At 44.6% G+C, this 26,530-nt stretch overlaps 1 protein-coding gene across 1 annotated transcript in view; it reads right to left on the bottom strand.

The window, feature by feature from the left end:
- Nucleotides 1-392: 392 nt before the first annotated feature.
- Nucleotides 393-26,530, bottom strand: part of YY1 (YY1 transcription factor) — a 27,374-nt gene continuing 1,236 nt past the window's right edge. Inside the window, exons 2-5 of the mRNA XM_006839524.1 lie at nucleotides 9,458-9,620; nucleotides 4,076-4,136; nucleotides 2,380-2,538; nucleotides 393-1,459 (exon numbers count right to left, since the gene is read on the bottom strand). Of these exons, the coding sequence (XP_006839587.1) occupies nucleotides 1,277-1,459; nucleotides 2,380-2,538; nucleotides 4,076-4,136; nucleotides 9,458-9,620 (566 nt within the window). The 3' untranslated portion in view covers nucleotides 393-1,276. The remainder of the gene's footprint in view (nucleotides 1,460-2,379; nucleotides 2,539-4,075; nucleotides 4,137-9,457; nucleotides 9,621-26,530) is intronic.

The following is a 26,530-nucleotide window of genomic DNA, read 5'->3' as shown; positions in this document are numbered from 1 at the left end:
TGTCCTGTCAGACAAAGGGCAGCCTGAGGGCTGGCAAGGCCCAGTCTTCCCTCTGCTCAGTCCACTGCCAGTCAACGCCTTACCTGGAGAGCAGACAGGCCCCGTCAGAACCACGTCCGCTCATCATGGGCTGGACCCAGTGTGGGGTGCTCTGAGGTAGATCCTTTTATCTCAGGAGCCCTGTTCCCTACTTTCTTTCAACTTACGTGGGAAGTATTCACATATCCATGCATCACTTTAGCCACAAATCACCGTAATTGAGTGCAAAATAAAGGAAACTTGAGTTGCTTTATTTAGCTTCCAATTTCTGGGAGGCTCAAGAATTAGAATTATTCTGGACAACAAAAGCAAGTAAGACTGTGCTTACATATCTTGTTCTGCCATATTCCTTGTTCAGGATCGCCGATTTATTGTTGACCTTTCTGTTACACGCGATGTACACATTAGGTGTTAAAAGGTACAATACATTCTACAACTGAGCACCACTTTCTGTAACTGAACAGGCAAAGAAATTACACTCAACATCAGCATCTGGCAGTATTTTTTGGGAAAAAAAAAAAAGGTGACTAGAATGGGTTTAAATTGATTAACACTATTAAATCACATCTAATATTTGATACTACATGATTCAATACAGCTATACGATACAATTATACAAAATGTGTTAACATCAAAGAATACAACCAAAATTAAGATAGCAAACAAAACCTATATAACTTTTTTTTGTACAGGAAAAATACTTTTGAAGTATGCATGTAACTGCCCATTCTTTTAAAGAAAATCTACTGCAAGCAAAGTTATCAACCTCCAGAAAAATCACACATAGCATTACTAAGCATATCCCCAAAAAGTGTACAATATGCACACTTGGAAAATACAAAATTAAAAAAATTGTAAGCAACAGGTGAGCTTCATATTTATAAGAATGTGAAAAGAAGTCCCATTTTTAGCACTGTTGTATAAAGAATTGTCTTTTGATGCGAAGTTCATGAATTGTCCTCCTGGTGGGACCGCACTTTACAAAAACACCGTGGTTTGGAAACGAGATTACAGAGCAAGATAGAGCATCTCCGCAATGTCATCTTATTAAAGTTTGTTTTCTGTTTTTAAATTTTTACTACTTTATCAAAACATGTCCCTTAGGTGTGTAGGATTCATTTTTTTTTAAAATTCTTTCCTAGAAACACTATACAAAGGAGAGGTGTTTGTACTCCCAACCACGCTCTGCAAGAGGATTCTCGAGGCTGAGAAGGGGGCTTGCTCTCCTCTTTTCCGCTCACTGGTTGTTTTTGGCCTTAGCATGTGTTAAGATGTGAGACTTCAGGTTAGTTGACTGAGCAAACTTCTTATTACAACCATCGAAGGGGCACACATAGGGCCTGTCTCCGGTGTGGATTCGCACGTGCGTGCGCAAATTGAAGTCCAGTGAGAAACGCTTCCCACAGCCTTCGAATGTGCACTGTCGAGGAAAGACCACAGGTCAACCCACTTGGCAACTACCACAGACCCCCAGGGGCTGGGACCCCCTGCTAGATGGAGAAGGGCCTACTGGTCTGTCCAAACACTGTCCCTCCCTGCCCTGGGTGAACTTTCTAAGGTAAATTCTAGAATCAGTGGAAAGCCCTTAAGGACTGTTTAAATGCAACAAAAGAGAAACATGGCAAACTGGCAAGGATTTCCCTAAACTCATGAAGGTCAGTTCCGACTCACAGTGACCCTGTATAGGGTTTCCAAAGAGTGGCTGGTGGGTTTGAACTGACAGTCCACGGCTTATCTAACTGGTCCACATCAGGAGTTCCTAATAGTACAATATAAATATGCTGGGAGAGGCTTTCTAATGTTGGCTACCCAAAAGAACATTCGATTTACTAGCCACCTCACTATCTGTTCTTTTATTTTTGGGTTTTCTAAAATCAAGGTAAAAGATCATTTCTATTTACTCGGAGGACATGATACACTGTCAGAAATCCCTGTCTAGCACACAGTGGTAATTCAGTAACGACAAGGTGGTTCAAGGACGGCCCCGTTTGTGACGCAGTGGGTTAAGCTGCTAACTGGGCTGCTAACCTCAGGAAAGGTCTGCCCCAGGAGCTGTTCGAGTCTGTCCTAAAGAGTCGCTGTACGTCGGGACAGACTTGACAGCAGCGGTTTGCTTTTGGTTCATTAACTACAACAAACCACACGGGAACTGGCAGGGGCCACGCGGCTGGTGTGGTAAAGCCCACTCCATGAACACCCCAACAGAGACAACACACAGAAGAGGAGCGCCTGGCTCTCCCAGCCCACCGCCTCTCACTAAGGAAAGCAGCCCTACCACTGTCATCAGTGGGGCGTGGGCACCCGAAGGGCTGCAAGGGGAGAGAGGGAGTCCAGCTCTACCTGAAAGGGCTTCTCTCCAGTATGAACCAGTTGGTGCCGTTTTAGCTTTGAGCTCTCGACAAAAGCTTTGCCACATTCTGCACAGACGTGGACTCGGGGACCGTGGGTATGCAGATGCTTCCTCATGGCCGAGTTGTCCCTGAACATCTTTGTGCAGCCCTTGAAACAGAGAGACGCTTAGTGGCTCTCATGACAGACAGCACACTAACCACGCACAAACCCTTACACCCCCTCCCGGGCCCACCCAACCCCTGCAGCTCCATACAGTTCCCCTCCGGTAGCTCCGGGACCTGACCTGCTCAATCCCATTTTCCCTGTGCAGTGAACATCTTGAGATATGATGATTTAACACAACCACCACCAGACAGCTGAGCCAGGTCCTATCATTCAATGCACACCCCTTGTTTACAGATGAGAAAACTGAGGCTTCAAGACGGCTTTCTGTAGATCTGCCCAAGGTCACACCTACCAGGATTAGAACCCCACACACGCTGGCTCCCAGCTACACCCCGGCTGCCTCACCCCAGTATGTCCCCCAAATGCAGTAGCAGAAGCACCGATACAGAAATGGAGTTAAAAGGCTGAGGCCACCACTACCTTAGGTGGGCCCACACTCTGGGCTGTCACTCTCCATCGCCCAGTGCTCCCTCTTCTCTGCCTCTTTCCCCTTCTTGACAGAGAAAGAAGCAAGAGGGTCTCCAAGGAATGGCAACTACAGAAGAAATTGATTTTGTGAGACACTAGGAAAGGAAGCAGCAGCCAGCTGACTCTTTATGCAGAGTGGACCGAGGCAGATGGAGGTGGTACCAGAGGAGCAGGGCCTCAATTTCTTCTGCAGTTGTTGCCCAGAAATGGAGTGACCGGGGGATGATCGCACAGCAGGACAGCACAAGCCAACCACGGACAGGTTCACAGGCTTTTCACCCTGACCTCTAGCCGGAGCTTCCATTTGGCAAATGGAATTGAAACAAACAAACAACAAGAGACGGAGCAGCCAGAGGACAGGCACTAACAGGAGGAGGAACTGTTTTCAAATGCTTATTTACTGTGGGCCAGTCCAAGATCGCCGCCACACGACAGCCGGCAAGTGCACAGTCATCACAGTCATGGGACATGAGATCAGCCATCTAAGTTTACCCTCTCCCAAGGGGATTCGGAACAGTCTGCAGTCCCTTCACAGTGCCGCACCCCCCACCCCTTTTCTGTCTTCGCATGTAGGCGGTACTTTGTTTTTTTTAAATCCAACTAAGTTTGAAAACAGATCTCAATCAATACCTTCAATGTAGATGACCCACATTTGAAAACAGTTCACTGCTCTTCCTATACAATTAACAGGGTAAATTAAGAACACGGTGAAGAAAATGCTAGCATCTCATGAGGATTGTTTGAGCAACATCTACAGCCCCATAGAGTTCACAGCAAAGACATATCCAAAGTCACAAGACTGACTTACACAGTGATCATAACACACTTACTAGAGCAATTCAATGTCACATCATTTGCATTTAAGTGATCTTTGCAAAACAACAAACATTACATGGCAGAATGCAGTCTCTTGACTTAGGAGACCAAAGATTTAAGTTCCTTACTTTATATCTCAATTATGAAGATGGAAATAAAAATGCAAGTTTCTTATTATGATCCTAAGACTGCATCCATTATCAGTGTAGTCAGCATTGGACCCCGCATGACTTACTTTGTGAGGGCAAGCGATTGTCCTTGGAGCATCGTCTTCTTTAATTTTTCTTGGCTTCATTCTTACCAAAAAAAAGAGAGAGAGAGAGAGATGGATTTGTAGGTTTGTAGGAGTGGGCAGACTTAATGGGCATAAATCAACTATTTTATAAAGGGGGGGGGGGAGGATGTGACAACTAGCGCTCACCGAGAACCTAGGAGTGTGGCCTGTGCTTCCCATTTCACAGATGAGGCCCCTGATGCTCAGACAGGCTGTCTAGTCTCAGAGGAGTACATCAGTGTATCCTAGAGGACACTGTGAGCTAGCTATGAGATTCCAATGCAAACTCTGTCACCCAAACCACCAATGAGTCTCTTAGACTGGAGCAAGGCAAGGTATTCCTATGTTGTAGTTTAGGGTCGCTGAGTCGTTTCTGACCCATAGCAACCCTGTATCGGGTTTTCAAGGAGTGGCTAGTGGGCTTGAACCACCAACCTTGCAATTGAAACCTACTTGGCAATCCAGCACATTAACCCACAGCGACAAACTATTCCTAGAGAGCAGTTTAAAAAAGAGACCAAAAATACGGCTCCAGTTCATACTGAAAAGGCTCTTTAAGACATACTATTCGAAAACAAGATACAGGACAGGGTTTTTAAAAAAGAGATGTATTGGTAAATGAAAGTAAACCAAAAAGTATCACTACAAAATCATAGAAACCTTTATTACACAAATGTATCAAAACACAAAGACTCTATTTCTCCACATCTCCTTTATCTAGATCATTTCCCTTCTGAAAGGCAGCATTTCCATCTCTCTAACCCTTTCCCCAAAGAATCCTGTGCTCTTCCATTCACACCACTTCAAAAGAGCAATTTGGGCAGTTGTATTAACTTTTAATATTCTCTTAGTTTTGGAAACAAAAAGAAATCTGAATATTCAGTAGTGAGTAATTGTTATCGTGCCTAATTGTGTTGTGACAACTGTAATTGTAGAAGTTTTGTAACATCTAGGGGGGAGTAGTTAAACTTACATCCCAGGAACAGAGGACCCTAGGACCATCAAGGGAGAAGAGCATGAGCAGACTGTGGGACCCTAACTGGAGAAGCAGTAACACCAGAGATGATAAGGAGAGAGTAGCTAAGAACTCCAGACTCTTGGAAACAGAAAGGCTGTGTGCTGGCAGCCTGGAGGCAGAACTGCAGAATGTGTCCTTGGGTTGTTTAAATAATTACATATTCTTGAGTCTTTTTGTGTACATCACACACACATACACAGAGCAAAAAACAAAGGGAATAGAAGCAAATACTGTTGAAAGATGATGCATGGAGGGAATGGTCATCATTGCATTGAAACAAAATACGATAGGATGAGTGTAAATTCGATGTTCTCCAATGTAAACTATCACTCAATTCACAATAAAAGCTTTTTTTAAAAAAAAAAAAAAGAAATCTGTAGGGGCAAGATCAGGGGTTAGAGAGTTTCCCAATGAAACAGGCACAGGACAGTCACCTGGAAAGAATGAGTAAGTGCATGCTTGTGATGGGGAGAGAAAACAAATCTTGGTGCAACATTTCTGGCCCTTTTCTCACTAATGCATTTTTCAATCATAAAAATTTCTTCATAATAAAGCCATGTGATAAGTCTCACATCCATCAAGAAAATCTATTAAGATGACTTTTGGAGTGCTACTTCCCTCTCCCCCCAAAACAAAAACAAAAAACAAAACGTTTGAGCTGATCTCTGTGCCTTGAGCTGGCCCAGCAGAGTCCCTGGGAAGCCAGTTTTGATTGGAACGGTTTTTATTTATTTATTTATTTTTGGGGGGGGGGGGAGAAAGACACCCTTAGGAGATGAAAACAGGTTCATTATCTCCAACAATCCACTGAGTACCAAGATAGGCCACACATGTTTTGTCTGGCATAAACCTGGGCATGTATAGACAGGAATCCTAGTAGCGATACTTTTGGCCCCAGAAGTATAAAATTTCTCTACAAAGGATCACAAGACACTGTCAGCACTGGTTTGGGGAGGAGGGCCAGGGGCTCTATTCCACCCTTTTCAATTTCATACTGTTTCATCCTTATAACAGTTTTTGGCAGAGAGGGGAGTACGGGGGGAGAGAGACAAAGAGAATTTGTTCTTTAAAAGAAAGAGGGGTGAGAAATTAAGAGTTCCTAGGAAAACTATTAAAAAATGACAACAACATCAAGAAGCAATCTCTGAAACAGACTTCGCGTGTCCTTGGCTTGCTCTACCTGACCCCTATAAAGGGCAGTTGAGACACTCCTGGTTTTCGAGTCTAAATTTTCTAACAGTATTTTCAATCTGGTATCCTCTCCCACCCCAACCCCGAAGACACTCTTGTCTTTCTTGTAATTGGAGGACCACTACATCAGTTAGCAAATATTTTCTAAGCACTTACTGCATACAGTGCTCTGAAACTAGCTCCTGTTATCTTAAATACCAAGACATCCTAGAGTTTTGGTCTGCGCTCACAGATTCTAGGTAGGTCAAGAATCATGGTGACACTGCGCCACCTGGAGGCTGGATCAGAGTTTGAAAAACAATCATGGCATTTCATATATTTATATAGTATACATATCCACTCAAATAACAATTTACAAATCAAAAAACCAAATTGCAATCTGGCCAATTAAGAACTGTTATTTCACAGTGAAGAGCCCACTGAAACGTGCTACACATGGTTGGCTGTGGAAATGGCTTCACAATTGTTTGTGAAAATTCAAAGGTACAGGGTAGGTGCAAACACCCAACTTTCACATTCTCAGAGACCTTTCCCCTGTTCCACCCAACTTGATGCTCACATTTGGGGCCCAGGAGGTCAAATGTGGAAACGCCACCAGAACAGGGTCCCCCCTACAATATGCTATCTTACATTTATTTTAAATGATGTCTTGGCGTGGCACTGTAGGACACGTATTGGACTACTAGCCAGTTCAAACCCACCTTGGAAACCCTATACAGGGTCACCATGAGTCAGAACCAACTCCACAGCACTGAACAACAACCAAAAAGAACATTTTCCAGAGTCCGGCCAAATGAGATTTCTCTCTTTAAACACTGCCCCAAATCATGACTCACCTGTGACTGCCTTTGCTTTTTTAGATAGTGTCCATGCCATCAAGATCTTCTAACTTTGCACTCATCTACTCACTACAGAGTAAAACTGACTTCTGGGAGAACCCTGCCAGGCCCAGAGGCTCTAACGGCCTTCCCAGCTTGCTGCATGCCTGGCTTCTTGGTTTCTTTGCTCTGTAAGACTCAGGAGGATTTCCTGTGGATGCACATCGTTTTTTCGGGGTATCTGAAGCAAGCTCCTTGGAAGGGGTGTATGCAATGTAAAATAAATCCCTGCTGTTATTAAGTGTCCTCGAATTGGTTCCGACTCATAGCTACCCTATGTAGGGTTTCTGGGGAGCAGCTAGTAAGTTTGGACCACTGACCGTGTGGTTGAATGCATTTCCTAAGGCACTGTGTTTGTTGTTAGGTGTCATGGAGTTGTTTCTAACTCAAAGACGACCCTGGTTTCTGAGGAGCTGGTGGGTTTGAACTGCTGACCTGGTGGTTCACAGTCTAGTGCTGACCCTACAGTGCCTTCTGTAGTTAAATGCTGGTGAGCCAATTCTGACTCACAGGGTTTCTGAGGAACAAATGTTGAGTTTGAAATGCCGACCTTTCAGTCTAGTGCATTATCCCAAAGCGCCACACCTTGGGTGTCTTAAAATTATCCTTAGTTTACCTTTGAATTGACTGGACTGATCGCGTTGCTGCAGACAGAATTCTTTGTGTACAGTATTTTTTCCTCTGAAATCTTAATGGAGCACACCATATTTTTTGAATCTGCGAGGTCCATTTTCCCATGAACTTTTTGAAGCCCCTCCCTGCACTGCTATCCAAGAAGTTTCAGCCTGACAGCTTTTATGTTCTTCATCCTTGGTTGTTTTGAAATTTTACAAATGACCTCTGGCCCCTGGTCCCAGTCCCTGTATATGGTGTGTGTGTGTGTATGTGTGTATGGTCCACTTCCTCAGGAGGACGGGCTAAGGAAGCCCTGGATCTAGAGAAAGAAGATCACTTAGGAAATAAACAGAGGTTCCTAGTATACACCAGTGACATGTGCCCTGAGGTCAGGGCTGAAACACCCCAAACTTCCTGTGCAGAGGAATTGGGGACAAGCTCTCTTATCAGCTGCCCCCTTGCCCCCTCCAGTGAAGGTGAGCCATGCCAAGGGCCAAGACATCTCAGGCTCATACACCAGTCCCTGCTCTCTTCAGTAGCTTTCCTTAACCCTTGGCTCCACCGTCGAAATCACGAGAGCTGTATTCCTTCTCTCTTGGGCCTTTGTGGTTTGGGGATGCTCTTCCTCTCAGAATACAAGTGGCTTTTCTCTCCATAACCTTCCCATGAAAAGATTTTACCACTTCCATGGAATTAACTGCCCCTCACCATATGACTTTAGCCCTATTTCATTTCCTAACAAAAACACCTCAAATTCCAACTCAGGTCTTCTACTATCATCTAAAACCAAACACAGCCTTTCTGACCCCTAAACAGCACCTTCTCCAAGTTCGCCTCACCGCCCAGGGAATGAAGCTTCTAGTGCCGTTTCTGATTCCACCTATTGTCTCCTCTCCTTCTAGTCAGCCAGTTCCACTCTAAACCTCCCATCTACCTTCTGTAATCTCTATCACATCCAATCCTTCACCACCTTGGTACCACAATTGCAGCTCGGACCTTCAGTAACTTTGGTTCAATAGCTCTAGCTCTCTCCCACCTCTGGGTATAGCCTCACCAGTCCAGCTCAGGAAACCGAGAGAAGCAAGTCTCTCGACTTAAAGCTCTGATCACACAGACTCTTGCCTACTATTCAAAAACTTTTCTTAGCTGGACAGGGCCATCAATGTTTTTGTTAAGTCACGTTAAGACAAAACAACGTGTAGATCATCCCACCTCATGGTGAGACCTCACTGCCAAGACAGAAAGGGTCCTGACGGCACACCGTGGACAGTCACAGGCTCCCAGCCACGAGAGTTTAGTCTCATCCTGTTATGCCACCTTTTATGAATGACCCCCCAGAGCTTGATAGAAGACAGGCTGAAACAGGAAACAAGGAAACCCATCCTGTGGTTGACAGGAGGACCCATTTCAAAAAAAATGATGTGCCAGTTTATCCATCCACAAGTTATGCCAATTACGAAATTAAGAGAGTATTTTCCTTCAGCTTGTGGTCACATGAATAGCATAATTACTACTAAAAGACAGGGGACCACTTTGATTTTCAGAAATACAAACCACCACTGTGACTTGGGTGCCCAAAATTCTCTACCGGTGGCTCAAACTCACGTTTTCCAACAGGAAGAAATCATTCTTAAAACTTACCGAGCGAATTCTGCCAGTTGTTTGGGATCTGAGAGGTCGATGCCCGGGATCCCCCCAGGAGGGAGCTTTTTTCCTGTCATGTACTCGGAGTAGTCCGGAGGGGAGTTCTCCCCAATGATCTGCTCTTCAACCACCGTCTCATGTTCAATATCTTTCTTTTCATCTGAAACAGGTCATAAGATTGATTGTCTTAGCTGAGTAACAATGTCCACTGAAACAACCAACACTGTTTTCAGGATAAGCTTCTGAACAGGGCATTTAATAGCTCCCACACCTCAACTTCCTCACAGCCCCCCACCCTCTTCCTCCTTAATCTCTTAAAATCTGAAGAAATCCCATTTCTTCTTGAAGGTCACCACAAATGCCCATGCCAAACCCAGTGGACCTTCCTGGTGAGCCCCCCAGGAACACCATGCTGATTCGGCCTCCCATAGTCCTATCTAGTTTCTACCTGGCCGGTCTTCTTGTTCGTCACAATGCTATTGCCTCCAGGCTCCATAGCCCACCGACCCTATCCCTGATGGCCCTTACTCATGCAATTTCTTCTCACTACAATGGACAAATACAGCGATATGATTCCTGCCAGCCTCTCCCAGCAGAATGCAAGCCATACGAAGACAGGGAGGCTGGTCAACTTTGATCTCTGTATGTACCCCAGAGATGTGTTAAAGTCTGCACCTGGTTAGCTCTCAATGAACAGCTGTCTAAAGAATGTACAGCATTCTCGTATGCTTTATAGCATCGCAAATCCAGCAGGTTAACAAACATGAAGATTGAGCTCCAGGATCCATCTCCTGTATCCCACTTCCCTTAATGTTAGGGCCATCAACTTAGTCTTCGCATTAATATTTCAAATCTAAAAGACCACAACAACTCTGTTCCCTGTCCAGTAATGCTGCAAGGAGAAAAAGCACAGAAAACATGTGCTTATCATTTCACCCGGGGGCAGACCTTTCAAGGGCAGTGCACTTCACTCCAACTGGATCTTCGGGGTCCCATTTGAACAGACCCAGTCTTGTTCCCTTTGCACATGTCCTCTATTTCCCAACCAGTCTGTTTAGCCCGAGTGCCTTCTTGTAAAGTGCCGTCGAGTCAATTCTGACCCATAGCAACCCTGTAATAGGGTTTCCAAGGAGTAGCTGGTGAGCTTGAACCACTGACCTTGCAGTTCAAACGGCTTTGCAGTCTGGAGCACTGACCCACAGCGTCACACCAGGACTCCCCGAGAGTGCCTGGAGGGAACTATTTAGTAAGCATGAGCTTCCTCCCTTCCTCCTCCTTTTAATCCAGTCTATTCTCTGAGGAGCCTGGGCCCAAAGTCGGGTTCTTGATGCTATCTATTGTTAGGTTCTGAATGTGCTGTTCTTGTCTCTTACCCTAGAGGGAAAATGCCTAGGGGCAACAGCATTTCACTACTTGACACCCAAGTTATGTAACAAAAAGAGAAGTGACATCATAACATTAAGCAGCCTGGCTCGTCCAGCCCTTACTCCCATTGTTTGGTGGTGGAATGAGTTACTGAACATGGCCCTTCTAGTCACAACCACCAAATGACTGTGTGGGACTGTGCAAATGAAGAGCTTGTCAACAAGGCAGACAGAACCCTAACAAGAAGAGCGGACATTTCTGCCATCCTGCTTGGCATAAAATGGGCCACCTCATAGGGGGAAAGGAGACCCTCATGACCATCAAGAAAGAAGCGCCAAGGATGGAGCCCATCCTTGGGACTCAGGATCCCTGCACCGAGAACCTTCTCACCTCAGGAGACAGTGCACAGCTGCTGTACTGGAGACGGTGTGGAGCGAGAGAGCTGAGTGTCTGTGGGCAGGAGGCTTGCTGCTCGTGGTGTGTGTGTGTGTGTGAGTGTGTGTGTGTGTGTGTATGGTAACCTCCTGGCATTCACTGGGGACACTTGCCGGGCAGAGGCCAGAGAGAGCTGCCTAAAGGTACTGCTGAAAACAAGCTGTCCTGATTTTTTTCTGATCCTGAACTATAGCTGGTCCTCCATCCCCACCCCCCACCCCCATAACTGTGAGTATTGTCTGTGAGTTCTGCGTGGCCACTGCCAAGATTGGATGATGGAGGCATGTGATCTCCACCTTTAGGAAGGAAACAGTCTTGGGCTGTTGGTCTTTACTTTCTTTCCCTCATGTGAAGTTAGGAGGTCAGATGTCACCCCCAAACCATTTTTACACACCTTTCCACCAGTGTTTAAACAAAAACACAAACATAAATCAAAATCCTACCCAAAAAAAAAACGGTATTTCTGTTTGCGTGTATTCTGAGCGGAGAGTCACCGAGAACCCAACGGAAAGACAGAGGCCATATGTACGGTCCTTCATTCCAGCGGCCAATATGCAGCCAGTCATTCTCAGCAAAGAAAAAGAGAAAATACAAGCCTTTCCAACTTTATGCCCTTCTCTTCTTCTACTCCACTACTTGTCCGCTGTTTGCTTTCCTGTGGTGGCTGCACCGTTGCTACGATGCTGGAAGAAGCTACTGACACGGGTATTTCAGGTTCACCTCCATGGACAGGTTTCTGGAGCACTTGCAGAATAAGAGTGACAGGAAGAAAGACCAGGCACTCTACTTCTAAAACAACTGGTCAGTGACAAGCCTTCGGAATAGCAGCAGCACACACTGTCTGATGGATTGCTGGAAGATGAACCCCTCAGACTGGAAGGCACTCAAAATATGACCATCAATAATTTGAATGAGGGCTGTGTAAATGATGAATCTAGGAAAACTGGAAGTTGTTAAAAGTGAAACATGGTCTATCTAGTGTGCATTCAGCCACTGGCATCATTCTGATGATACTGAGATTCTCTTATCATCTCTTTCCACAGATAAAGATTCAATTTGAATTAAAGATAAATATGAAAGGGCTTCAAAAAGTTCATGGAAAAATTCCATTGCCTTTTCATGAACATTTTGAACCCCCCACCCACCCCCGCATACCTTCTAGGCATTAGTGAGCTGACATTGGCCATTTCAAATCTGTATTGTTGCACTGGACTGCGGACACGGTCAGCCGTTTGAGCTCACTAGTAGTCCTGTGGAAGAAAGATGAGGCTTTCTTCTCCTGTGAAGACTTAATGCCTTGGAAACACTATACAGGATTGCTTTGAGTCGGCCGGCATTGATGGCAATTAACAAAACAACCATGTTGGGAATGACAAACTGAAGAGGAAAGGCATCATACTGTCAGAAAGAGTATTTCAAGATCTATCCTGAAGCACAACACTGCTGGAGATAATATACTCCAACAAGCAAGACCAGTTAATGAGCCTATCACTCACATTTATGTACCAACCACTAATGCCAAATAGAATGCAACTGATGTTCTTAAATTTACCCACTTCTGCAGTTGGAAACTGATACAACATGCAGTCAAGATGCACTAGCATTACTGCTGATTGCAAATGCAAAAACTGCAAACAAAGTATAATAGGTGCAATTGGGAAATACGGCCTTGGTGATAGAAACCATGTCAGAGGAATGCATGAGAGAATTTTGCAAGATCAACTACTTATTCATTGCAAATACATTTTTCAATAACATTACAATGCAATTATAATTATACATGTGGATCTCACCAGATAGAACACACAGGAATCAATTTCATTCTATCTGTGGAAAGAGATGATGGAGATGTTCGACATGTTTGAAAAAGGCCAGTGACTGAACGCAAGTTCAAATTGAACATGAAGAAAATTAAAACAAGTTCACAAGAACCTAAGTATAATCTTGAGAATTTAGAGACCATCTCAACAACAGATTTAACATACTAAAGACTAAGTACTGAAGAAAAAAATTCCGTCTTCAAGCAATTGAACAATGCAGGAAGCATCACAATGAGATAAGAAGGAGATGGAAGGTACACACAACACTGTCACCATACCAAAAAGAAATGGCTAACACTCAAATCATCTTAAGAGACAGCATACGACCAAAAACGAATTGTATCGAATTGAAGGAATTGCCAAAAAAAACAAAACAAAACACAAAAAAAACCAAGGCTCCAGGAAGGGCTATTTCAAAATAAACTAGGGCAATGCTAGAAATGCTTACTCGTCTATGCCAAGAAAGTTGGACACAGCCAACTGACGGGAAGAGATTCATACTTATGTCCATTTCAAAGAAAGGGGATCCAAGAGGATGTGGAAATTAAAGAACAGTATCATTAATATGGAGTCCTGGTGTGGTACCATAGAGCAATAGTTCAAACTCACTAGCCGCTCCTCAGAAACCCTATACAGGGTGGCTGTGAGGTGGAACTAACTTGATGACACTTAACATCAACAACAACACTAATGAACATCACAGCAAGTAAAAGCTTTCAGAAGATAACTCAAATATGGTTGCAGATTCAAGCCAGATTGAGAAGATGTGGAATGAGGGATCATCACTGCAGACAAATCTCAGCTGAAACCACACATCAGAAAACTGGAGGAAGACTCATTAACCACCTGTGATATGCATACGCCACAACTCTGCTCGCTGAAGTGAAGATAATTTGAAGCCTTCAGTCTGGATTACAACTCAACAAAAGGAACCGAACCCTTCACAACTGCACCAATTAGCAATATCATCATAAACGTAAAACAATATTTAAATTATTACAGATTTAATTTTACTTGGATCCACAACCATTATTCATGGAAGCAGCAGCCAAGAAATCAACTGTATTAGGCAAATGTCCTGCAAACAGAATGATATGCGTTCTTCTCAAAGGGCAAAGGTGTCACTCTGAGGACTAAGGTGGGCCTGACCTATGCAATGACAGTGTCGTGGATTATGAGTGGGGCTGCTAACCAAGAGGCCAGGAATTCTAATCTACCAGCCACACTGGAGGAGAAAAATGAGGCTTTCTGCTGGCAGGAAGATAGATGTACAGTCTTGGAAACCCGATACAGGGTTGCTATGAGTTGGAACTGACTCGGTGGCACACAACCACCACCACATGCATACTAGAGCTGGCAATGAATAAGGAAGACCCTCGAATTGATGCCTTGAATTGATGTGCTGGTGAACAATATTGAATAGACTTCTTCCCTATCTTCAGTCAAGAAAACGCTATAGTCACTACAATGAATCACAAAATAACAGTAAATATTTTACTGAATACGGACAACACAGGCATTTAACATCACTGCACATGTCATCAAATCCTCACTACCACCCCATGAAGTGGGCTACTTTTACAGAGGAGAAAAAAAAACAATGCACAATGGAGGTCAAGAGACTTGTTGAGGGTTAACGAGCTTGTAACTGGTTAGGTGTGGACTCAAGAAGTCTGACTCCAAGGTCTGTGAAGCTTAACTGTTAAACTCTGCTGCCTCTTCTTGTTTGACACGAGAAAGAAATGAGACCTAAAACATCCAAGGTTATCCATTTATAGATGAACAATAACTATACACAGATGGATAAAGAGGCATTAAGACAAAATAGCTAGACATGTTAATAAAAAAAGGAGACCATCAATTACAACTATTCTGTAATCAGCTGATTTCTTCTCAGGGTTCCCTGCCCTCCCCCATTTCTCCTCCAATGCTGATAATCACTGGTGCTGAGCAGGCCGCCATGGTGATATGTCACAAAGAAGGCACAAGTGAGAGTCCATCTCGTGGTGTCCAGCAGGCATGAACTGTGTGTTCTAGGAGCGAGTGTAACTGGCAGCAGCAAAGCCCCTGCCCTCGAGTAGCTTACATTCTATGGAGGGCAGGCAGACAGGGAATATTCTCACTTCTAGTACCAGCATGTGCAAAAGTCAAAGGCGCAGAGAGGCATTAAGATGATGAAGACTTAGACGTTAAGTAAAAGGGTGGCGCTGTGGGTTAATGCGCTGGACTGCAAGGTCATTTGAGTCACACCGACGGTGGTTACAAGCTCACCCAGCTGCTCCTTGGAAACCCTCTACAGGGTTCGCTATGGATGAGAACCGACTCGCCGGCACTCAACAACAACAGTAACACAATTCATCAGAGGTCAGCTACTCATTTTCTGTGCATCAAGCTTTAGTGGACAGCCACGCTTGTTTGTTTAGTGAGGGCCTGAGGCTCGAATTTTGCCTGGAGGAGTTGAGTAGCTGCAGCTAAGAAGACAGTGTGGTGCAGGAAATCTAAGAGTTTCCACCTGGCCTTCACACACAGTTTTCTATTCTTTGACGGGATTTTACTAAAAGAAAACAGGATTATGCTCTCCTAGAAATTATTTGAAACAAGAAACAAATTCGGACACAAGTGAGATTACTGAACAATGGGATTTGCTACTAAATAAGGTGGCCTTTTCCAGTAGGTCTTTATGGCTGGGTAATGGATTAGGCTGGGGGCCAGAGAAGGACAGCATTGTCAAGGATGCCATCTACATTTCCTGCTGGCTTAGATGTGAGTGGTGTCATCTGCTGATGAAAGACAGCGAGGGAAGGGATGACTAGCAGGGAAGCCCTAGGTAGAGTTCCATTTGATATGAGATATTTGTGAGACATTTTCTCAGGAGGTAGCCAGATACACAGTATAGGAAATTAAGTAAGTAGAGACAGAAGATGGGTCTGAAACCAAAATGTGGACAAGTCCCATATTTAGAGAATGAGAAACACTTTGCAAAGAAGAGATTGTCTAGATGACAGGAGAAAGCCAGTCTGTCTTGTCAGAATCTTACTCAGCGGACTTTAAAGGGTGGGAGAGAGTAGAGACAATAAGGGCATGGTGTGGACAGACTTTAAAAACTGTAACACAACTGCAGGGAGAACTTAAACCAGGGCATAGCCACTATGAAGAGGGTCATGAAGTATGCAACAACAAAACGTCAGGAAATAAACACCGACAGAGAAAAACTCAGCCCCACTGCCGGAAGGAGCCAAAGGGACAAGGTCACCAAGCACCCAATGCTCCTGGCCATTTTGTCTGAATTCCATAAAAGGACACACCTTCAGAAGTTTCAATCAAACAGGACAGAACTGTATGGTGTCCCAGTTATGCCACTAACCATAGGGGGCAGGGGTTCAAACCCGCCAGCCACTTCCTTTGAAGCCCTATTTGGGGTTGCTATGACTTAGAACCAACTTGACGGCACTTAATAACAACAAGACAAATAAGGAGTTTGGGTGGTACAATGGTTGAGCACTTACCGATAAACTGAAAGGTTGGCAGTTCAAATCCACCCACTGGCTCCATGGAAGAGCTAATAATTTGTCGCAACGACAACAGCCTAGGAAACCCTACGGGTCAGTTCTACTGTCACCCAGGGCAGACCAAACTGAGTGGAAAATGGACCTGACAACAGAACAGTGATTGTAATTCATTCCATTCTAGACCAGTATGTATGAATGAGTTTTCCCTTTTGCTATTTTTGTTAAAAATCAACAACAAAAACCCCATAGTAATGAAAAGTATTCATTCATGTGCGTTTCACTTTTGTAATGCTGTTTTCTTAAAAGTTCTTAGCACACTCTATTCCATTTGGGAACAGTGTTTCTGATGCTAGCGAGGTCATATCCGCTTGGGTTTTAAAGCAAGCCGATGGGGAGGAAGCCACACCACATGAAGATCGCCAGCTCTCAGAAACAGGAGCTGAAGCGACAAGGCCCAGGTCCACAGAGCAGCCTCCGTAAGCAGCCCTGAGTTCACAGGGCTCTCCTTGTTAGTTAGTTAGTAAGGTGCTATTGAGTCCGATCCGATTCATGGCTAACCTGAATAGGGTTTTCCACAAACAGCTGGTGGATTTGAACTGCCAACCTTCAGGTTAGAAGTCCAGTGCTTATCATACGGTGCCATACCAAGACTCCACTGGTCTAAACTATGAGAAAATACGTGTCTGTTCATTATCATGTCCCCCCCCAGCATTTCTAGGAGAGCGGCACTAAGTAACTAAGGAAAGGGGCTCGGTGACACAACAATTGACAGTTGTCTGTCCTCCAGGGTCACTGTGAGTTGGAATCAACTCTATGGTATCCTACAGCAACAGGTAATGATGACATCTCTTGATGATTTCAAAGGGACACACAAGCCATATGACAAGTTCCAGTGAAAAAGGTTCTTCTAAAGCAATGCTATTAAGTTTATGATCATGATTATCACACACCTGAGCGAGGCAAGGCAATTAAATGCAAATCTCAGAATTCTGGTTTGTAACAGAGCTAAGAATACATAGCATTGTACTTGCGTGGCTGTGTTGGGGACTTCTAACCAAAGCTGTCATCTGGTGAGTCCAGAGCTCATGAACATTCTTGCTGGACGCACAAGAACCATCAGACCAAATGGCCCAAACTCGAGCACACAAATTCTAACAAACGCACTCAAAACAGGGCATGCGCTATGAATCATTGTAATAGGACGATCAATTCATTCACAGCTTTCAAACAGTCTGTATTTTTGCACACACCCACTGCAATCTAGTCGTTTCCGTCTCAAGCAATCTTGTGTAGGGTTTCTGAGGAGCAGGTGGTGGGCTTGGGCCACATACCTTGTGGTTAGCAGTCCAGTGCTTATTCTATAGTGCCACACACACTAAGGAACCCTACAGCTACAAGGAGTGGAAAATGATTTTAGGGATCCCCTATGCCAACAACTCATTTTATAGATTCCACATAGACCCACTGCCAGACAGCCATGTCTTTCTCCCACAGAGTGGCCGGTAGGCTTCAACTATCAACCTTTCGGTTAGCAGATCAATGTTCAACCCACTGTGCCATCAAATAAAATACAACTCACTGGCAAATATTTTGTTCAAATTCTTGATATTTTACCATGATAAATGATCACTCTTGCTCACCCACAGGTAGTAGCAAAAGTGAGTTGAGAAAGAACAAAATAGTTAACGGGAGTAGGGGTGCATTACCCCATATGCAAAATAAGCACAGGCTTACTTATTAATCGGCATGGAATTTCATATGGGTCTCACAGTTTCTGTGGTGGAAAACGTTGACACTGTACGTACTTCACTTACTGGGTTCCTCCTCCTGTCTAGGATTAGAAATCTGAAGAGGCTTTGATTTTGTAAGAAGATGCTGTGAGGTTGGGAGACACAGCGCAGGAGTTAAGTAAAAGATAAAGGTTTGCTGCCATCAGTTTTGCTAACCTCAGTCTGTTAAGGGTTTCAGTTGTCAGGGGCTGTTCTAGTCAATTTCAATTCATAGAAACCTCATGTGACAGAGAGACTGCCCCATGGGGTTTTCTTGCTGTCTTCCACAAAGCTGTTGGGTGGGTTTGAACCATCAACCTTTTGGCTAGCACCAGAACGTTTAACCATCTGTGTTAATTATGACCCTAAGTGTCCCAGTCTTCAAACACCCTGACCTTAATTTAAGCAGGCTTCAAAAAGCAAGCAACAGAAATGCTTTCTACAAACATGGACCTACTCGCTAGGAATCCGGCACATGCCTTTGTTTTGTTCTGTTGAACACAGGGTCCTAATGGGTCAGAACCAATTCAGAGACACCTAACAGCACTTGCAGGTAGGGCAGAAGAGCTGACCTTCAGAAGCAGATTTTGCCACTAGGGGGCAGTGGCATCACTAGGGAGGACGGTGAACCCTCAGAGGTGACACCAAATGACTGTCTTAAAAATCTGTGTGCATTTCAGCAGAAGTATATTATTTTTATTAATAATACCCCTGTAGTTATAACAACAAAAACAAATTTTCAAAAGCCCAGCTTACATTTATCAATACCATCTAAAAGACTAAAACTCGATGCTAATTTCCTTTTTGAACCTTCTAGTCACTGGAGAAGGAGCTCTGGTAGCCTAGTGGTTACGAATTGGGCTGCGAACCGCAAGGTCAGCAGTTTGAAACTACCAGCTGTTCCGTGGGAGAAAGATGAGGCTTTCTGATCCTGTAAAGATTTATAGCCTCAGAAACCCTGTACAGGGTCATTATGAGTCGGAACCGACTCCATGGCACATCACAAGTCCCTGGAGAAGGCTACCATGCTTCCTAAAGTGGAGAGTCAGCAAGACCCCCAATGACATGGGCAGGCACAGCGGCAGCGGGGCCAGGCTCAAGCAGAATAATGGACAGCACAGGACAGGGCAGTATTTCCTGTCCCAGAGAAAGAGCTGTACTTCCGTAAAGACTGACAGCTTTGGAAACCCCATGGAATAGCTAGCTCTAACTTTGTCTTCTACGGGGCGCAGTGAGTCCCAAGAGAGTCCACAACAGTGTGGTTTACCGCTCTGTGCCACCCCCATCCCCTCACCTCAGGGCTGCCAGATTATCCAACTGCAATGACACACTGCCTGTGCAACAAGTACGCACTGTTGTTTTCACGCTGCCAGTGATGTTATAGTCACTAGCTTTGCCAAATTCTTCAGTGTTTAGCTGCAGTATTGCTGTAAGGATAAATACTGCTGTGGATAAACACCAGACTGGTAACCAACTGCAAGGTCAGCAGTTCCACCCTCCCAGCCGCTCTCAGAAACCCTACACAGGGTTGTTATGAGTCGGAACCGAGTTGATGGCACACAACAAATTGACATCAAATGAATTTTTTTGAGACTGAAGGAGTTGGCTCTGACTCATAGCAAGCCTGTACAGAGTGTTTCTGAGGAGTGGCTGGTGGGTTTCAACCAATGACCTTGTGGATAGCAGTCCAGTGCTTATCCTATAGTGCCACACTAGGACTCCAAAGTAGCCATAAAATCTAAAACATGTTGCACGATCAATTTACAGCTCTAGGGGTCACATATCAATGATTAAAGAGGCTATAACATGACTAGGATTCTGTCTGGTCTGGCTGGAGCCGAGCCCCAGGCAGCACTATAGGCTCCATCAGGGACATGGCTGCCAAGACCCCTCGGGGGCCTTCTCAGCTGTAGCGTGATGGGAATCGATCCTTGTGGCATTTCTCTTGTTCAGTTGCTGACAAGTTCACTTGGACTCAAGGCAGAGCCCTGGATGCTGCAAAACCATTAACATGATTGGCTAATTAAGAAAAGGCTTGAAGTTTGCTTCCCCTGCGAGGAAGCTTGGAAGGCAGGCTTGGCAGACCTACTTACAAAAACCAGCCACTGAAAATCCCTCAGAACAAAGTCCTCCACTGACACAATGGGACCACTATGGCAAGTCTTTTTTGGTTTTGTTTTAATCTGTGAGGTACCACTGAGTTGATTCAAACTCCTACCAACCTGTGTACAACTTCCCAGTCCAGCAGCAACCTTAGAATTGTTGCTATGTCTGAGGAGTTCATTATTGCAGCCACGGTGTGAATCCAACTCCGTGTGCATCTTCCTCTCTTTTGCTGACCTACTTTACCACACATGGTGTCCTTCCTCCAGGGACTGGTCCTTCTAGATCCAAAGTATAGGAGAGGAAGCCTCGCCATCCACACTTCTAAGGAGCATTCTAGCTGCACATCTTTCAGACTTGTTATGATTTCTGATAGTCCATGGAAGAACTCAAAGGCATCAATTCTTCTGTATCCTTTGTTTCCTAGTTTTTGCACAAAGACAAGGTACACACACACAAATACCATACTGTGGGTCAGGCACACTTTAGTTCCCCACCCGCCCGCCAGTGACTTTTAAAGAGATCCTTTGCAGCAGATTTGATCATTGCACTACATTTAATGACTGACGTTTGCACAGATGTTGGCTGTGGAATGAAGTAAAATGAAAGCCTTGACTTTAATCTTTTCTCTGTTTATTGGTCCAGTTGTGAGGACTGTTTTCTTTACACTGAGGTACAATCCATACTGCAGGCTGTGGGCTTTGATCAAGCGCTTCAAGTTCTCATTGTTTTAGCGTACAAAGTTGTGTTAGCTGCACAGCACAGGTTGTTAGTGAGGCTTTCTCTAATCTTGAAGCCAGGTTCTTCTTCGTGTCGTCTTGGGTTATTTGCTCAGCACACAATCATGACGCACACTTTTTCTGATTAGAAACCACGCAGTATTCCCTTGTTCTGTTTGAACAATTACTCTTGGTCTGTGTACAGGTTCCACATGAGCACAATTAAAGGATTCTGGAATTCCCATTCTTTGTAATATTATTCAGCTTGTTATCCACACAGTCAAATGCCTTTGCATAGTCAATAAAACATAGGTAAACATCTTTCTGGTATTCTCTGCTTTCAACCTAGATCCATCTGATGTTACTGGTAAGTGTCACCAGGTTGGTTCCGCCTCATAGCGACCCTATACAGGATTTTCCGAGGAGCGGCTGGTGGGCTCGAACAGTTGACTTGTGGTTAGCAGTCTAGTAACTTACCCCAGAATCTGGGGTGAATTTCTGGCAGTTCCCCATCACTGCACGGTTACATCCATTTTTGCATTATTTTCTGCAAAATCATCTGCGTGTGATAGCAATGCTATTTTTTGTTATTCCCCACATTCTGCTGGATCTCCTTGCTTTGGAACGGGCACAAAGACGATCTCCTCTAGGCGGCTGGCCAGGCAGTGCAGCGTCAGTACTCTTTGGACTTCCTCCTTCAGTGCCACTGGTTCTTGATCACAGACTACCTCTTGAGATGACTGTACATCAACCAATCTATTAGCCCAAGATCAAGCTCCAGACTCCACTCCGATCCAGTTTGGTCTCCCACCCTCCCCAGTCCCTGCAGTTGGCCCCTGGTCTTGTTCTGACTGGTGATGATTGAGCTTCTCTATAATTTCTTTCCGCAGATGTAGCCCATTTGATTCCTGGGTATTCCATCTAGTGAGGTGAGTGTATCTAGTTGCATTTACGTTGTTGAGAAAGGCATTTCTACTGTCTAGGTCATTCACCTTGCAAGATTGTAACCTGTGATCCCTGGCGTCACTTCTACCACAAAGGCCATTATTTTCCAACAGCTGATCCTTCTTTGTTTCCAACATTCACATTCCAATCACCTGTAATTACCAATGCATCTTGATTGCATGTTTGAACGATTTCAGATTGCAGAAGCTGGGAAAATCTTCAAATGTCTTCATCTTTGGTATAAACGATTAATATATAAAATGGCCTAATAGCCATATTTGGAGTTCTGGTATGGCACCAGGCACTCCTTGGAAACCCTATACAGGTTAGCTATGAGTCAGAACTGACTCGACGGCACGTAACAACAGCCCTATTACCTGGTCTTCCTTGCAGGTGTATGGATATTCTCCTACCACTGCATGGGTGTTAGGTCTTGAAACGCTCGCTCTTTTGGACAACGAATATGACCACCCCCTTCCTCAATCTAGCCTTCCTACTAAATGGCCAATGCCAACCCTAGGATACATTTACCCACAAGCATCCCACTGCAGTTTTGAGAACTTCCAGTTTTCCTAAATTTATACTTCATACATTCCAAATATTAACAGATGTCTGCAGTTGTTTCTTCTCATTTGACTCATGCCACACATGCAAATAAAGGTCCTGAAAACTTGACTTCATCCACCTCATTATGATCGGCTCCTCTTCCTTCCCCAGTGGTATTGCAATGCCTTTCAGTAAGAGGGGCTCATCTTTGGAGGCGTTAGCAGACCAAGTCCCTCTGCCAATCATAAGGTTTCCTTCCACGTATCCATTTTTTTTCTAAAGCAGATCACCAAGTCCTTCTTCATAGTCTACATGAGTCTGAAAGTGCCAGTGAAGCCTGTCCACCCTGGGCAGCCCTGAGTGTTCAAAGAGTGGAAGCAAAGCTTCTAGCACCAAAGCAACATACAAGCCCCAACAGTATAACAAACTGAGGAGTCATCTAATTAAGTGACAAAAGCCAACTGTCATCAAGTCAACTTAACTCATGGTGACCCCATGTATGTAAAAACTGAACTGTGCTTCCATAGGGTTTAGGGTTTTCAGTGACTACATTTTTGGAAGTTGACCTCAATGGTACAAACGGAAGAACTGAAAAGCCCAGAGAGGAGTAAAACATGGTCAGGACTGACAAGTTTTGTTGAGCCTGAACTTTATAAATCTACACAACTAAGAAAATTTTTAGCCTGCTTTTTTCCAATTTATGATTTTAATCAGCTGCTCCTCAGAAACCCTATACAGGGTTGCAATCGACTCGACGGCACTTACCAACAATGGTTTTCTAGAGATGTTTTGCTCAGTCCAGCACAAAGTACTTTTGTAGACAGTCTAACAGACTATAATAAATATGTCAACAGCAAGAGTGAAGGTTACAATTTTTAGCTACATGAAACCCAAGATTTTAAAGCCTTTGTGGAACTGCAAATCACAAGGTTAGCAGTTTGAGCCCACCAGTCACTGTAAAGCCTCAGAAACCCTATATAGGGTCACTGTGAGTTTGAACCAACTCTACAGCACTTAACAATTCCTCTCAAAATTAATTTTAATTGCTTTGCTTTTATTATCAGCATCCCTACTTAACAGTTGGAAAGAGCTCTGGTAGTGTAGTGGTTACAAATCGGTCTGCTAACGTCAAGGTCAGCAGTTTGCAACTACCAGCCGTTTCATGGGAGAAAGATATGGCTTTACAGCCTTGGAAACCCTGTGCAGGGTCGCTATGAGTCAGAACCAACTCCACGGCACACCACCACCACCACTTAGTTAAGTGGTGAGCAGTTGGTTCCAATTCATAGGGACCCGGGTCTCTGAAGTTTTAAATCTTTTGTAGGTAGGAGCAGAAAGTGTCATCTTTCTTCTATGGAGAACAACTCTGAATTTGCATGTTCTAACACAGAAAAACTATTAATTAGGGAGAGGAAGCACGTGGCTCCATACTAAAGCACTGGACTGCGAACCACAGTTCAAGCCTGCCAACCGCTGTGTGGGAGACAGGTGAGGTTTTCTCGCTCCCTCGAAGATTTAAAGCCTTGGAAACCATATACAGGGTTGCTATGAGTAGGAACTGACTAGACAACAATATCCAAGGAAAATATTCAAAAGGTAAGGTGATGAATTAAGAACATGTTCAACTTATTTAGACCTTACTTTTCTGACTGGCCAAAAAGAAAACCTAGAAGGGTAGTATCTGTACTATTCAGCCATAAAAAGGAATGAAGAGATGCAGCAATACGGATGAGCCTGGAAAACCCAACAAAATGCAAGAAACAAGTCACAAAAGGTCACATGATGTCTGATTCCAATGACGGCCAGGGGCTGGACAGAGGGGGAGGGGAAAGTGACTACTCTCAGGTACAGGGCTACTTTTCACAGCAATGAAAAGGTTCTGGAAACAGAGTGGTGCTGCCTACCAGAGCTGAAGCCAGCGAACCGCACACTCAACAAGGGTGAACCTGTATCTCAAAAAAAAAAAAAAAAGCAAAAAGCCGGTTCAGCTGTGACTCTGGACTCTTTTGTGTCTAATAAGACTTCACACACAGAAGGATTTTACTTTACATACTACTCCATAAATTGCCCTAGCTGTTGTTCCATTGAAAAGATGCCCACCATAATGTTATGGTTAGAAATGAAAGGAAGATGGCATACAAGCAAAAGGAACACATAAAATCTAAGTTGGCCCCAGCTAAACTAGAGTCCTGGTGTGGCGCTGTGGGTTAATGCATCAGATTGCAAAGCCGTTTGAACTGCAAGGTCACCAGCTTACACAGGGTCGCTATGGGTAGGAACCAACTCGACGGCACTTAACAACTAAGCTCCACTAACAAGGAAGCAGAACTCTGCACACTTTTATAAGAACTTCAGGTAATAGCCTGGGGCTCAGGCACAGCAGAGGCCTCGCAGCTTCTTCCAAGCCAAGGGCCGTGGGAGCGAAACTGCAGTGTACACTTTCATGGCCAGGGTCAAATCAGAGAAAACACCGAATGGGCTATCTACCACAGTCCACACACTTAAACACGAACTCATTTTAGCAATGAACCTGCCCTGATTTCTTCACATGGTAGAATCAACCTGGTGTTCTGTCAGTTCTGAGGATGCAAATTTATTTCAAATTTGAACTTGGGACATGCAGAGTTGACCACACACTATTTAGCTTGTCTTTGGTAATGAGTTCAAACCACAAGCACAAGGAAGGGGGAGAGTTGACCACAAAACAAGTCTGAGGAAACAGGCCATCCTACCATCAAATATTTATAACGGCTTTTATGCATGAAGTGCTGTGACATACTAGAGAACAAACTCTTTAAAATAACCTCCAACCAAGGCCATTCAGTAAGCTGTCTTGTGTTCAGGGAAATGAATGACTTTAATGGTAAATGAATTCTCATTAGCCAAGTCCCTCACTTCCCGGGCCACGGCGACAAACAGTCTTGATCATCATGCAAAGCTCCCTCTTACAAGTTGCAAAACATACTCCCTAAAATCACCATGATAAAAAGGAAATTTTGTTTTAGGTAGTCAAAATACCTAAATATAGCTAAATGGACTCCTGGTGTGTAACTGTAGGATGAGCAAGGGGCTGTGAACCACAAGGCTGGCAGTTCAAATCCACCAGCTGCTCCTCAGAAAACCTACACAGCTTCACTGAGTTGGAATTGACTGGACTTAAAACAACACGCTTTCTGTTCATGTAAACACATGGCTTCTGCAGACGCTCCAACTACTTAATTGGGGCAAATTCAGCACCGTGTCTGATAGCACTTGCTCGGAGGTTTGGAGCCCTATGCTCAGCTTTCCAAGTCAAGGGTCCAAACACTTCGGTGATAGCAGTTTGGGGACCAGCTTTCCAATCCCTTCTCCCATGTCATTCATTCTTCTGACTCGGAGCCACCTTTAATAAAACTCAAAGGTCACTCTACTTTAGGATGCATCCAACGCGGAGTTTTTATGAAATCCTTTCAGACAAACTCGGGGGCCAGTTACCAGGTGTCGGATTACCTGCTCAAGGTAGCAGGATGCTTTGTGCTGGCCTAGGCTGTCAGGGAAAGCGGCACTGACCGACAGTTCTGAATTACAGACGCTCGGCAAGTGTAGATTTTAAATCCCTTCTGCCCTCCAGTCTCCCCGGCCTGGCTCCCCAGGCAAACAGTCAGCGACGTCTCCGAGACAGACTTAGAACCTGGACACCGGCTTTCGCGAGCTCGGCCGCCAACGTCCGGGGTTGTGTAACTGACCACGCAGCGCCTCATTACGGAAACGCACACGCTCCTCCTCCCCGGGAGCGCGCCCGCGGCGCCGGTGACAGGCTCCAACGGCCGCCCGACGCACGCGCCGCCCGTGTGCGGAGCCGAGCGCCGGGGGCGGGGCC

Source organism: Chrysochloris asiatica, unplaced genomic scaffold (genome assembly GCF_000296735.1).
Source record: "Chrysochloris asiatica unplaced genomic scaffold, ChrAsi1.0 scaffold00025, whole genome shotgun sequence".
Taxonomy (NCBI): Eukaryota; Metazoa; Chordata; class Mammalia; order Afrosoricida; family Chrysochloridae; genus Chrysochloris; species Chrysochloris asiatica.
Note: the sequence above shows the minus strand (reverse complement) of the source record. Positions and strands in the feature narration are given on the sequence as shown.